The sequence below is a fragment of the Anser cygnoides genome, chromosome 10 (assembly GCF_040182565.1).
Source record: "Anser cygnoides isolate HZ-2024a breed goose chromosome 10, Taihu_goose_T2T_genome, whole genome shotgun sequence".
NCBI classification, from domain to species: Eukaryota; Metazoa; Chordata; class Aves; order Anseriformes; family Anatidae; genus Anser; species Anser cygnoides.
Window position 1 is genome coordinate 17,195,010 of NC_089882.1, and position 14,097 is coordinate 17,209,106.

Below are 14,097 nucleotides of genomic sequence, written 5' to 3' on the forward strand. Positions count from 1 at the left end.
CTGCTGTCACGCTGGGATTGAGGGTTAGTGCTTTATAACAATCGCGGGCTACTGCCTGCGAAGAGGCACTTACGCTGCCACAAAGGTCCTCCAACTGGAGCAGCTGCTCAGCGCCCCACAGCAGTTGTGCGCTTGCCTTGCGCTTACACCCCGCTGTAAAAGAGGCTCGTGTCCGAGCACGTTTCCTCGCAGTCTGCCTTTGCTGCTGGTTCCCTCGTGCCCGGCAGCTGGGAGTGAGCTGGACAGTGCCGAGCCGTGCGTACGCAGGGATATGCAGACACTTCCCTAAAACTGTCGGAGTTGCACATCGGAGCGAATTGTGCAAGTGCGCAGATTCCAGGGGGCTGTGTCTGCTGCAAGGGCTGGTTTTCCCCTCCGTGCTCAGCTGTGCGCACGCCGGCTCCCCCTGAGCCGGTGCGTCCCAGGCGAAGCGCTGAGCGGGCAGTGACGGGCTGCCACGCCGCCTGCCGCGCCTGTCCCACCCGGGCGGAGGAAGCGGCTGAGATTGCCGTCCTTCTTTGATAACCCAAACCGGTCTGCGCTTTGTTTCTTCTTGCCGTCATTTATTGTAACTGCCCAGCGATCCCTCTTTACAGAGGAAAAGCAAAAGCCGTTGTGGGAAGAAAAAAAAAAAAAAAAAGGCAATTCCCCCTCGCTGGGCTCTGGTGGGTGTCTGTTTGCTTTGAGTCGCCGATTGCCACACAAATAGAGGCAAAGATCCTGGGCTGACTACGTGCCGCGTGGGAACCGAGCTGCCGTGTCCAAGTCAGCAGCTCAGGGCTTGATTAAGCGCCCAGAATTTGTAACCTCCCAGCTGATTATCTTAAAAAATAAATAATAATAAAAATAAATACACAAACAGAAACCCAAACGCCTTGAAACGTGGTTTGTTAAGCCAGGCACATGAGGGCTGTCATATGAAAGCGATCCTGTACAGGCTCTTCCCTGCAGTCATTTGAACCTGGGGATTTCCAGAAACGAGCACAGGCCATGGAGGAAAAGACCGAGCACAGGGTGACTCCTGCCGGGTCTCTGGCAGGGTGAGGAGGAAGAGCTGGCAGCTCGCTGCCCCTCGCATCGCCCCCAGGGCAGCAAGGAGACAGATATCCGCGTGGTGCTCCAGGAGGCGTATGGAGGGAACGTGGTAACGGGAACCTGTGGCGCTAAAGCGTTTTGGCTAGCATATGCACCTTTCTTTGGCCTTCATGAGGTCAGCGAGAACATGCCGTGAAGTTAGTGACCAAATGTCTGAGTGGAGGAGAATTAGCCTGCCTGGAGGCTGTTGAAAAGCAACAGGGGCCCTGTACGTTTGAGGCGGGCAGGGAGGAGCTTGACTTTATCCAGTGGGTCTACCAAAATGTGCTGTAAATCTTCGAGCAAGCAGCGAATGTTGGAGGAGCTTGATCTCTCTGTAGGGGTATGGTAGCAGCAAGTGGGGTGCGTTTGTCATTAAAAAGTGTGCTTTTGTTAGGAGAGGAGAGCGCTGCATGTTGCACGGCAGTGTGATTAGGACTTTATTGTTTTCCTTGCAAAGAAGAAAAATAATAACAGCCTACAAATGGCAGCGTGGATTTAGAAAAAGATCTTCCCACAAGTTATCTGGAGGTGAGGGCAGGAAATGGAGGTCTGTTTGTTTATGGCGCAGAAAGCATTTATGATGAGAGGATGCAAGTTGTGATCATCTGAATCTTATTTACATTCCCTATCTTTTAAAGTCCCAGTGGAAAGTACTCTGATTGCATCCACTGTCCTCGGCCTCTTCCAGGAACTTTGCCGCCAGCAGAGTGACTGAAACGGGGCTCTCCTTGCTGTGTAGCCACTCGGTCGGCCCTCCGGCCCCAGACTGCTGCCTTCTCTCCCGGTAATTCTCCTCTGGTGGAGCGCATTTGAAGGCTGTAGGCAAGGGAGCTAGGAGAGAGGGTTGGGTGTGTTTTTGTAATGCACCTCTCCCCTGGAAAATAGCTAATGTTATCATGTCTGAATCCTGTTTCGTTGGTCGCCTCTTTGGATTAGTGCTTGCAAATGTACGTTGGGCTTTTACCTAAAGCACCCTTTGTAAATTCTATAATCGTTTTAGGCAAAGTCTTAATTGGGAATGGTTGGTATCACTTTCTAATATTTTTTTTGTTCTAGATTCAGATGAGACTTGGTTTTATAGCAAGGAAGCACTAAAGAACCAACCCAGGGATTCTTGCTAAAAGCCAAAAGTTAAGGTAGGAAGGGAAAAAAAAAAAATCCTACCCGCTGATGCTGTGTAGGATCTGGAAAATGTCTGTGCTTTTCCTGTCATTCAAAGAAAAAAAATACCTGTCTCTGAGGGGGGAGGAAATGTCTCCTCCTCCTCTCTGTCCCTCCATGTGGATGTGAGTAGGGAACCTACTGCAGGGAACTGTTTTTATTGCTTTTTGTCATCCTGCAATGGACAACTGTTGTGGAGTGGGAAGCCTGGAGAGGGTCTGTTCCTGCCCCTCCTATTGTGGTGTAGCTCAAGTGCTCGGCTCTCCGGAGTGGCTCTGAAAAGGACATCGAGGCTGTTCAGCTGCTGGCTCACTAAACCCCCATTTTGCCAGTGGTGTGCGGAGCAAAGTGTTATTCACAAGCAGTAACCCCTGTTTTGGAGTGGTGAACAGCGTGCAGCTGAGCTGTTTCCACAGCTGCTTATCAGAGGAGAGCAGATAACTTACTGCTATCAGCGTTACACGCTCCAAGAGCATAGCTTAATGTTTTTTTTTTCCCTGTTTGTGTGTTTTTGTTGTTTGTTAGTTTTACATATTGTTGGTGTTTGTACAAAACTTTGTTTTATCCTGTCCATTATAATGAAAATAAAAATGCCCTGGCGGTACCTGAAGGATTGTTTCATGAAGTCTGGCTACTTCTGTGGGAAACAAATACCAAAAGGCAGACCTCAGAATTCCCAATTTGAAGGAATCCAGGTTCCTCAGGGAGGAGAGGTCTCCTGTTTGTGTTGCTCGCATTTGAAGTGAGGGGCATATGGTTTCCTGCTGATGCATTACAGCTGCCTTTCATATCGGTGAGCCTGCTGAAAACGCTGTTGCTGTGAGCTAGAAATTTGACGCTTGAAAATTGCTGGTCAAAATTGGGTAGGCCAGAGCCCAAGGACATTGTTTTGTGTCTTCCTGACACAGACAGTCAGTCTGACTGTTAAAATGGTTAGCACAATCGCCAGACACAGCCAGAGGTTTCACAGTGTGCTTTCTCACGGGGAGGGTTATGTGTGTGGGCTAACTGGGGCACGCTTTGCCTGCAGCACTGTGCTCCTTTGCTGCTGCAGTGTCATGCTTCCTGCTGCTGCCAGGCCCAGAATCGAAAGTTTAAATTTTGGTTTTCCTCTCAGTTTCTCTTATCTTTCCATTTTCCCTCCTCTTAGATCTGCTTCCACCAGGAGTCTGCAGTCTCCTCAACCCAGCCGCCATCTACGCTAACAATGAGATCAGCCTGGGCGATGTTGAGATATATGGCTTTGACTACGATTACACATTAGCACAGTATTCTAACTTACTGCACTCTATGATTTTCAACACTGCCAGAGACATCCTAATAGAACAGTTCAAGGTAATGATGTGCTAAGAATTTCCGTTCAATTCATCTCACTTCTCTTTTCGACCCCCCAGCCATGCTTGTAAAATGCAGCATTGTGCACATGTGGCAATGACTCGTTTTACTGAGGTAAATTTCACATTTCGCAGTCTTCGATTGCAGAAGGTTTTGTCTGTGTCTGGAATGATTTTGCAGTCGGACAATTTACCATGCTGTACATTCCTGAGGTTTTATAAGTATGGAGCAGGAGCCTTAGTCTAAAGTATCTGTTCTGTTTTCCCTAACTATGGAAATCGTGCCCACAGAATTTCTGGTTCGGTGGTACACAGGGTGGATAAACGAGGTGTGGGCCAGCACTGAAGCTGTACAGGACTTGACCTGTGCAAGTTAATGTGTGTAACACTGTATAGTGTGTCCAGTAATAGCCACCTTTGCAAACAGGATGTCTGCTCTGTGTTTCTGCTAGTCGTGTCCATCTCCTTTTAGAGCGGCTCTGCGGTGCCACTGATTTGCCAAATACATGCATTGAATAAGCTTACTAGAAGTCTCCTCACTGCCAGAGCAAATCTGTTGAGTTTTTGTTAGTGACCGTTAAACGGGAGGAACTATTCTGGAGGCTCCTGATCCTTTATGTCTTTCTTCACCCACTTGCTTTGTTGAAGGGGCAAAACGAAGTCCATATGTTCCTTAGTCAGTTTATGCCTGAGGTGAGAGGACTGGTAGGCCTAAGCCAGCTCAATAGGTGAAATAATTTTGTTGATAAGCAATCCTTATGTCTCTTACGATGTTGCTCTCTGTTTTCCCAGTATCCGGAAGGGCTTGGGAAGTATGACTACATTCCAGGGTTTGCCATACGTGGACTTCACTATGATGTACAAAAAGTAAGCTGTACAAAGTTCAGCCTCTTGGGCCTTGTCTTCCATTGTGTTCTGGTTTTAGTGGAAATGCTTTCTGTCACTGTTTACAATAACGTTGATCACCAGCCTATCAGTGAAATATGTAGTCCGAGTGCTTATGCCTTCTGCTCTGTAGGTGGTTCTTGCTTACAAACATCCCAAGGCTAAAGTGTCTTATGTTTGTGTAGCCTCTAGCAGACTGGGACGTGCTAGCAAAGACCTCTGGTAAACAGCCTTGCCAATTTAAGTCAGTTATTTCCACAAGCTAATTAATTGAAAATTTAGCACATTTGCGTGATCATTTCTGTCTTTTAGGAAATTTAAACAACAAACCTCAGTCCTGCATCTCCAGCAAGTACTTGCCAGGAGCAGAGGCGTTATGCCTTGCTCTAATAATAGAGATGACTTGTCAGGAGAGCGCTTTAGGAAGCCTTCCCCACCCCCCACCCCGAATAATAGGACTGCCTGGAAAAAGATCCAAGCTACTTGAGATGCATGCTTCTTAGGAGCACAGGCGAGCAAAGCGCAAGCTTTAACCCTTTTTCAGCGCGTTGGACCCATTCCATGAAAGCCTGATGCCCAGTGATGTCATGCTGGCTGCTGCAGCCAGGCAGTCGGGTGGGAGAGCAGCAGAGAAAGTTGCTTCATTTTGCAGTAGCTTTTCTTATGTCGAGCTTTGAGCAAGTTCAGGGGAGCAGGCAGTACACTCTGCAATGTGCGTGCTGCTCTCCTGTGGGGAGGGTAAAGGAGGGAATGAAGAAAATACTTTGTAGAATTTTCCCCCGTCTTTTGTCCTAACTGAGGGGACAGAATGGCAGCAGATAGCTCATGCCTCTGACTTTACAACGTAAGAAGTTAATCTGTGAGAAAATGAAGTTTCTTTCTGTTAAAATATGTTGCCAGTATATCAGAGGAACACAGAGGTGACGAGCCTAACCAGGCAAAGTACTCTTTGAGTGAGTAGGGGGTGAGAATTCTCTCTTCTTGGGATCAGAGCTTCTAAAACACATGAAAACCTGGGTAGTGCCTGTCCAAGTCAATCTTTCAGCATGTTTGCTTGCACTCGTCGCAAGCTAGTGGGAGGTCTGCCTACAGTGTAACAGGCTGCACTGATGTGGTGTAGAGATAAAAGAATGTGCCTGCAGGTTGTGAATGCTCTGTGGAATCAATTACCTCACCCTATGGTAGGAACAGGACAAACAGTTTGATGCTGTGTCCTGCTTTTATCTGCAGAGTGATACTGGATTGGTGTGAGGCTGTTTTCTGTGCATTGAGAACTTGTATTATGGTTTCAGGAAGATGGATGGGCAAGAGATCTCTCACGAACAGGGGAGCCTGGTATGAAAACCTCAAAGAAAGCTCTACTGTTACTAGCCTGGCGTGCTTGTGAGCATCTTAGCTTAAATGTCTGTTAGGGAGGGCAAGAATTAACATAGGGAAGGGTTCCTGTGTGAAGAAAATGACTGGGTACAGCTGCACTCTAAGTCAAGACTTGCCCCCTTAGTTCTGTTTAACATAAATGGGATGAGAAATTGATCCCTTGTGCATATCCTTTGGAACGTGTGTGCTTTTGGAAAGGAGATGAGAGGAGACTGTCTGAGTCACAGAAACATTGTCATCTCCCTTTCTTTTTTCAACTGCGTCCTTGTCCACAAGCTGCATACCTGTCAGAGCGTAACAGGCAGCGGTGTTTCAGTTTATGGAAAGATGGTCTTTTGCCAGAGAGGCTTCTAAAAAGTCACAGTTTGGATCAGTTTGTGCAAAAGTGGCTGGGAAGTAAGTATAGCATAAAATACATAGATGTGGGATATTTGTGTTTAAATTTATTTTCTATATAACGTGTGTACAGCTTGAAAGTTCAATAAAAGTTCAGTGTAAACCCACCTGATTCTAACTGTAAATATCTATCCATTATCACAGAGTCTTCTGATGAAGATCGATGCTTTCCATTATGTCCAGCTTGGGACAGCATATAGGTCTGTCAGTTCTCAAAAGCATTTTCTACATGCCTGTATATGCAGGTGTAGATTACTAAATCTGAGTAATCATAGTTCATGGTATATGGGCTTTTTTTTTTTTTTTCTTTTTGTGCAAAGTATGGTCTCATCTGGCTTATCCTGTTTCTACTTGCTTCAAGTGCTTACCTGGCATATAATTTCAGGGAGTTACTTTTCTCAAGGATTTCAAGCCAAGTGTAGGTGGGAAGACCTGGAGCTTTTTGTAATGGTTAATGACACATCTGGTCGTGTACTGCGTGTAACGTCTGAGTTGCAGCTGCAGCATGGCTGGGTTACTGTCTATGAATAAACAGTGCAGCTAGGGAAGGACTCACCCATACACGGTCCGCGTACGTGCCTGTCTTCTCCGAGCAGGAGCATATCCCAGCAGTGGTATGCCTTGCCTCGTCACGGAGCTAAGAGGAGAGTGGTGTGGATGTGCAAATAAGCAGTGCAGGCATGTCACTAAAGCAATGATGCCTGAGAATCTGGGCTCAGTTTTTGGCCTAGCTTGTCCTATTTTCCCATCTCCTCTGTTGTTCTCCAAGGAGAACTGGATGTGGTTTAGAATAAGTGACTAAAAGAGCACAGAGCAAAGGGACTGCTTCCACATGGTGCCCCCAAAAACTTTTGAGGCTGGAGGTGACTGGGAGAAGATCCTGCCCCAGTGCGAAGTGGGGTTGGTGTGTTAGAAGTAGTAAATCATAGATATCTGTAGCAAAGCTCCTGTAAATCTGTGCTGTATTTCCTGAGCATGGAAGCCAATGGCTTTTTTTTTTTTTTTTGAACTTAGCCCTTTTGCTGTTAAGTTTCAGTCGCAGTAAACACTCTAAGAATATTAAGAAAGGAATTTCATAATCAGAGAGAATTGGCTTCTTTGAGTGCTAGGTTTTTATTTGAGGGGAGAGAGGGTTGGTACTACCACACATTTTACTGCAGCATTAGAAAGAGATTTTTAGTGAAAAATGCATTTAAACTTTTTTTTTTCCTAGTGTCCTTTTGTAACCATTCTTCCTGAAGTGTCTTTTTCCTAAACTGTGCTTTGCTTTTGAGCAAAACTTAGGCAACTTTTAACTTCTTAGAGGCTCTACATTGACAGGATAGGTAAGGAGAGAGAGAGAAAGTTGCTGACTGCTTGACTAAACAGCTATCACAAATTGTGCAAGAGGCAAAACCTGCAGAAGTCAGAAGGCTGAACGAACGATAAGGACCGTACAACCAGCCCTAGCTGTGGTTCTGGGGGAAAACAGCAATCCCTGTTGAATGGTCTGTTAGTGAAGGACTTGTTTTGCTCAGGAAAACTGAATAGGTAGGAAATCTCTTTTTCAGGAAGCTTTTTTTTTTCCTACACCTGTGCATTTAATGGTGATAAACGTCATGGAAGCAACCTTGCCAAAACTACAGTTACCCAGTGCTGCCAAAGTCAGGCCAGGGGGCCTATTTGGTGGGGCAGACTGACAGCAGACAGAGGGAAAACCTGTCTGAACTCTGCTGGAATGTGGATAAAGCCCCTCAATTAAGTTGAAGGAATGAACAAGGTATTTGGAAAATGTCTTGGGGAAAGTTTTATGTGAATCTTTAGAACTGCAGAGCTGTCTGGCTCTCTGGCTGTCTCTTCCATGCAAAAGAAATGTGTGAATTTTAGAAATGAGCTTGTCTGTCCCCGTCTTGCCTTTCTCTGCAGTTTGTAGCTCTTTGCAGGCTGGTGATTGTTGACGTACTGTTCCTGTTGTTTTGTGTGTAGGGGGCTCAAACCAGTGCCGGATGAGGAGGTAATCGAGCTCTACGGAGGTACCCAGCACATCCCTCTGTACCAGATGAGCGATTTCTACGGCAAGGTATTGTAAGCCCTTTACTGCCGTGAAGCAGCAACTCTTATCAGATAGGAAAAGAGTGAATTGTATGAACATGTAAAGGACTCCAGCCTCCCTTCCACTCTGAGAAGCGTGGTATCTGGTGAGCTGTAGTGTGTACTTTTTGAGCTGCAGTGTGTGTTTTTGTACTAGTGGGAATTTGCCCCAGAGGTTATTTAGCAGTTTAGCATGTGAAAGACATCTGCAGAGCATTTCTGAACACCAGTGCTATTGGCCTAGAGCTGAATGGCTCTGGAGACTGATAGGGAGATGTTCCCTGCTTGTTCCTTTGCCAAATCCGGCTCCCAAGCTACCAGGGCAGCCTGCAGGGATGTGTTTGCACTGAGTTGTGGGGGAGGGGGGTTGTGTGTGTACCAGCAGGGTGCTTGCAATGCCTTTAAGTCTTTGGGTTTGGGTAGGGTTTTTTCCTTTGTGAAAGCGATCCCTGCCGTACGTTTTCAGAATTCTTCAGTGCACCTCATCCATGGTTGTTTTCTTTTTGAGGCAGAAAAGTTGTCACCGTAAAAGACTGAAATTCTGTCGGTAGGAGCTGTGGAAATCTTTTGGTTGCCTGAGCAAGAGGAAGTTCGGAGAGATTTGTTTTCCTCAAGTGCCTAGTGTGGTGCTATGGGCAAGTGGGGCCATTCACATCCTTTTCCCCCAAGACTTGCTTTGTTTCTTGACCTTTGTTAGTTCAGTTGCCTATGGGGAAGCTGGAAGAAGGCAGGCTTCCTCTGGTAAATACCCCTTTGAGTCTGCTGTGTGAAGTCTTCAGCAATGTCACTTCTTGATTTTTCTCTCTCGGGAACAATTAATCTGAGCAGTAGCCTTCTGGATAAGTATATACACTGTTTATAGCTCAGTGCTGATTCCAGTTTTCAAATAGAACATTTCTGTTTAGAATTTGATATCTGTCTGTAATCCGCACTCGATTATCCTTCTGCTCTGCAGCTTTCCTCACTCCTGGCAAACTCAGTAATATTTAACCTTTCTTTTTTAATAAATATAAACATGAAATCTCCTTCAAGCTGTGACCAGGTGCTCATGCCAAGGTGCCTTGATGTGTTTCCTTGTAAGTACGAAAGCAGTTAGGTGTTTTCTTCTGTCCTGTAGTTAGTACTTGGCAGAGTCACGCTGCGCTTCCTCAAGTGATAATTCCAAAGGGACTCTGCGTTATAGTGAGGCAGATGGTGCGAGAGCTGATGGACACGTGCAGCTGTGGGAGATTAGCATCAGGAAGATACCCTGTCCTAGCTCTCTTCATAGCTTGCCAGACTGATCATTCCCGTGCATCCTTGCTGCAGGATCTCATTTGTTGCTTTTCCCTGTAAAAGGATGGAAGGGACTTTTGTCTCACTGCAGGGAGCCCATTCGATGCTGCAGGATAAAAAATGCATTGTAAAAGCAAAATGGGAAAGTATTTGAACAGCATTTTGTATGCAGATTCTGTTTTCCGGAGAATGACGTTACAGACAGATCATGATATAGAGCAAAGCAGTACCTGCTGAGTTCTATTCACTTCTTTCCTTAGTGAGGTGCATTTGTTCAGTCACTTCAAAATGACTTTGCGTATTGAAAAATTCAGTGTAACATTTGGCCGCAGAAATGGCCAAGGGATAGCAGTTTTTTCTTTTCGAATCTCCTCTCCTAAAAAGTAATGAGCCCTATAAGCAAACAGGTGGATCCTAGAGAGAGCAGAGGTAAATACACTAATGATGTTTTGATCCAGCAATGTCTGCGCAGTCTGTGCCACTAACACATTAGTGGGAAAGCATCCAATTTAAGATGAGTGCTGGTGTCAGCAGGTGCGGTGCAACTGGTGTGAAGTGATGCTTTTGTAGGGATCTTTGACCTTGTTCCCCTCGGTGTGCCATGCTGGTGGAGCCGCCTGGGTATGGGTAACAGGAACATCTGCTGGGAGGAACACTCTGTGGCCAATAACATAGGCTCAGGTGAGGATCTCAGTGAAGTAGCATTTTTATTCGCGATTGCAATGGCGGGCATCCCACAAATGGAAGTGCACCTGCCAGTTGCATAACACAGTTTATATACTTTATTTCTTGACCAGGACCCTCCCCTGTTTCCCCACTGATTGGGTGGTCGAGGTTCACAATCTGTCCAATGCTTTACAGATAATACATGGCTTTCAGTTGCCAGCCTGTTATTTTTCAAATGTCTAGTGACTTTTTACTCTGTGAAGTGATAATGTTTCTTTTCTTATCTGACTTGGCTTGACACGCAGTGATTTTTGCTTAATTGCGCTAAGGAGTCTGATTGTTATCTGCATTTTACAAGGTTGTCTGGTAAGTGGCCCAAACCAAAGGGTGTCCTCTTTGCTGTAGGTCAAGTTGTCTTGTGCTGGCTGGCTGGAAACTGTATAACCCTCAGCATAGTGACATAAATTTTGATCACAGCTTTTTTTGGTAACAGACCCCAGGCAAAATGCTGTTTGTTATTCCTTTGCCCTTTTGCATCTTCTTTCTTGATCCCAGTTTGTGTTGCCCCAATATTGCCTTTAGTTAGTGCTAGTCTTTCGTTCTACCCTTGTATTAGGCAGCGTGTGTCCTCTGTGTGCTCCACTGTGTGTACCCTCTGTGATCTCTTGGATGCTGCTTTGATGTCTGTCTTACACACAGCTATAATAAATACCTTCTGATGTGGACCAGTATTATCCTAGAGACTTGCAACTGTTGGTCATGGATTGCTCAAAGCTCACATGCGTGGGCATAATGTGGCAGGATTGCCAGGCACCTCTGGTGACTGAGTTCATTGAGAGGTCTACTTTCCAAACTGCTTTTCACATACAAGATCTTAATAACTGTTCCCTTGGCTGATCTGGCATTTCAATGATGAAAAATGAAAAACTTGACTTCAGTTCACTGGTGAGACTCGCCAGATTCCTCTGCACAGGTGGTACATACTGAATAAACAAGCTTTATTGTATTGGGTGGTCTCTCTGGAGCGAAACTTTGCTGTTGATCTGCTGATAAGTTTATTGTTAGGCTAAGAAAATAGCAAATATATGGGAGAGAGGCAGCCTTGCCTAATGCAAGGTGAGTTATTACTTGGTCTGGATGTAGTTGTCTATTTCCACCTTAGTGTTTTTCTTAGCCCAGAACATCTTCCAAATGGTACCGCATGAGGAGGGTTTGCTTTCTGGGTTTGCTTTTTCTTTTTTTTTCCTTAATTATTTTTTTGTTCAATGCATCTCCTTCATTTTTTGCTTTCCAGGGTCCTTCACTTAAGCAATTTATGGACATTTTTTCTCTTCCTGAAATGACGCTGCTCTCTTCAGTCATCGATTACTTCATAACTCACGGCATTGAGTTTGACCAGGTCCATCTTTACAAGGATATATCTGTAAGTAAAATGTCGACTGCCTCATACCACAAGAGATTTGCGAGCTCTTTTGCTTGTGAGCTTTGCAGTATCCAAACCTAAGGGTTGCTGGTGAGTAGTCTGACTGTGTTATTGCCCCTTTAAATTAGAGCATTGCCAGGGAAAACAAAGCTGTGTTTTCAGAACATGTTAGGTATGTGATTGTGCTACAGATTTAGTGTTGCTGTACATATCTCTTGCAGAAGTGCCTAGGCCGGTTAAGTTGAAGGTTGTTCCATGGGAAATATGCTATAAAGCTTGCGTAAATGTTTTCTGGTCCTGCAGAGTGGTAAGCTGTGTTCTCCTGTTAATACCTCATTTTTCGAAGAGGCTCGTTATGACCATGTACCAAACAGTTTGTCTTTTTTAAGGGTTTGTCATGAAAAACCTGCCCTTGCCTGTTCTGAAAATCCACCCCAACTTCCTTTGCATCCACAGAGTAGTCTGATCCTTTTGGGGTGTTCCTCTGTGCATGACTGTGGCTTTCAAGAGCCCATTACTCCAAGGTGCGAGCGGTGTCCAACAGCTTCAGTCCCTGCACTTGAAAGGCCTATACTGGATTGTCACCACTGAGGGAGTGGAGTACTGTTTGGCTTCTTAGTTAATGCGAGAGGCAAGATGTAAGAGCTTGAGACTGCTGTCCTAGGTGACGTTTGTTGACAGATGAGGTGTAGGCCCTGGTAGCCAAGGCCGTATTGCATGCTTTTTTCCATGGAGTGGGATTTTGGGATTGTACCTCATGGGAATGTTATGCTCATCTTCCAGCAGCAGCCCGTACATACACTGTTCAGGCTTCTTACGAGAGAAGTGCTGCATCTATGCTGCTGCTTTTGTGATAAGGATCCACCCTGTTAGCTTCACTACAGTCAAGGATTACAGCTTGCGTTCTGGCCTGCTGTTTGTGCTTGATAAGGGCATGCTAGCCTGTTTCCCACAAGACCTGAACATGTTTGTAGGGTTGTAGTTGTTTTTTGTTTTTCCTTTTGGGGTGGGAAAAATGAGAAGAGGGGACACAGCTGATTCCAGAGGTCTTCTGTCAAGAGTGTCTTCTGAGCCTTCTTTTAAGGTCAAAATGGACTTGTTGCTAGCTGAAGTCTTGAGAGCAGGCAGATGGTTGCCACAGCCTAATGTAAAGTCAATACAGGGCAAGGAGTGTGCTCTAGCCCTCAAGCTCCTGAGTGCTGATCCTGGCAATTGTCTTTGCATCCTTGCTGAGGGATGTGGTGGTTCCTGAAGGAGTGACTGAGGTAGAGAAATGAGGTGCAACAGAAAATCTGTGCCAATGCCTGAAACCTTTACTGAAAAGGTGGGAACTGGCCTGTGCTCTTATCAGAGCAATTTTTTTTTTTTCTGGACAATGAGGATAGAAAAGCATTTTTGCAAAACTTTTCTCTTGCATTGCAAGTGCAAAGAAAAGCTTTGTGGACATGAGCACAGAGATCCTTTGCCTACACAGGCACGTGTCAGTCTTTGCGTAACCCCAGTTGTTATCGCAATGCAGGCTCACAGTAGGTTAAGTAAGACATGTCTGAACCTGATGCTCTTCCGTACTTCTTGGTGGTAATCCTAATTGCAGTGCTGTGTGTTTGGGAGCAAATTGAGTGCTAGAGACACTGTACTGAGTCAAAAGGGCAGTCCCCGAGGCAGTGGTTAAGGCTGAAGCTGGCATGTAAACCTGTAGTCCTGCTGCACCAGTTTGGCCACTTCATCTTTAAAGTGAGAAAGCTTAAGCTGCTTTCCTCTGAAGGAATCTTTGTGCCCTGTTTGACACCTCCTCAGGCTATCAAGATTTTACCTGCAGAAAACTCAGTTTTCCCCTCTCCTTTTTCTTGTTATTATTGCTGGGGGGGAAGAGCACACTGGAATCTTTCTGCTCTGTAAATGTAGTTTTGACTCAAATCCCAGGCGTTGCTTGCTTTTAGTGCCAGTGCTGGTCAAGAGGAAGTTGTTTTCCTTTTAGCGCTCTTGCTCTTTTTTTCTGTCTCATAGCTCAATAGGGCAGTCTCATGGTGAATGAGATGTGACCTCTGCCTTTTTTACCATTCAAATCCAAACAGCGGAAAGAGACTCCTAAAACTCCACCATACAGAGGTGCCTCTTCCTCCTTTATTGTCCCTCACCTAAACTGTAAATAGGTTCTCTCCCTGCCTTGAAGGAAATGATTTTGGGGTGACACGCATGTTTCACCAGCATGGCATTGAGACCAGGTGGCTGTGTGGTGGGTGGTGTGTGCAAGTGTTACTGTAGCAATGGCAGTGGTGAATGCAGTCTGAATGGCACCTCCTAAAGGAGTGCACTCAAGTGTAGCAGTGATTTAAGCATCTTGGGGAAAGGCAGCCTTTGTGCTTACCTGTCTAAATTGTCATGGACTGAAACGGTACCTTGAAAACATGTGCAAACACTGCAAAATGTGTT

The 14,097-nt window shown here is 45.6% G+C and overlaps 1 protein-coding gene across 1 annotated transcript in view; it reads left to right on the forward strand.

Annotated features, from left to right (window-relative positions):
- Nucleotides 1-14,097, forward strand: part of NT5DC2 (5'-nucleotidase domain containing 2) — a 28,032-nt gene that overhangs the window by 3,148 nt on the left and 10,787 nt on the right. Inside the window, exons 2-6 of the mRNA XM_048070084.2 lie at nucleotides 3,389-3,573; nucleotides 4,365-4,439; nucleotides 6,375-6,430; nucleotides 8,196-8,289; nucleotides 11,536-11,664. Of these exons, the coding sequence (XP_047926041.2) occupies nucleotides 3,389-3,573; nucleotides 4,365-4,439; nucleotides 6,375-6,430; nucleotides 8,196-8,289; nucleotides 11,536-11,664 (539 nt within the window). The remainder of the gene's footprint in view (nucleotides 1-3,388; nucleotides 3,574-4,364; nucleotides 4,440-6,374; nucleotides 6,431-8,195; nucleotides 8,290-11,535; nucleotides 11,665-14,097) is intronic.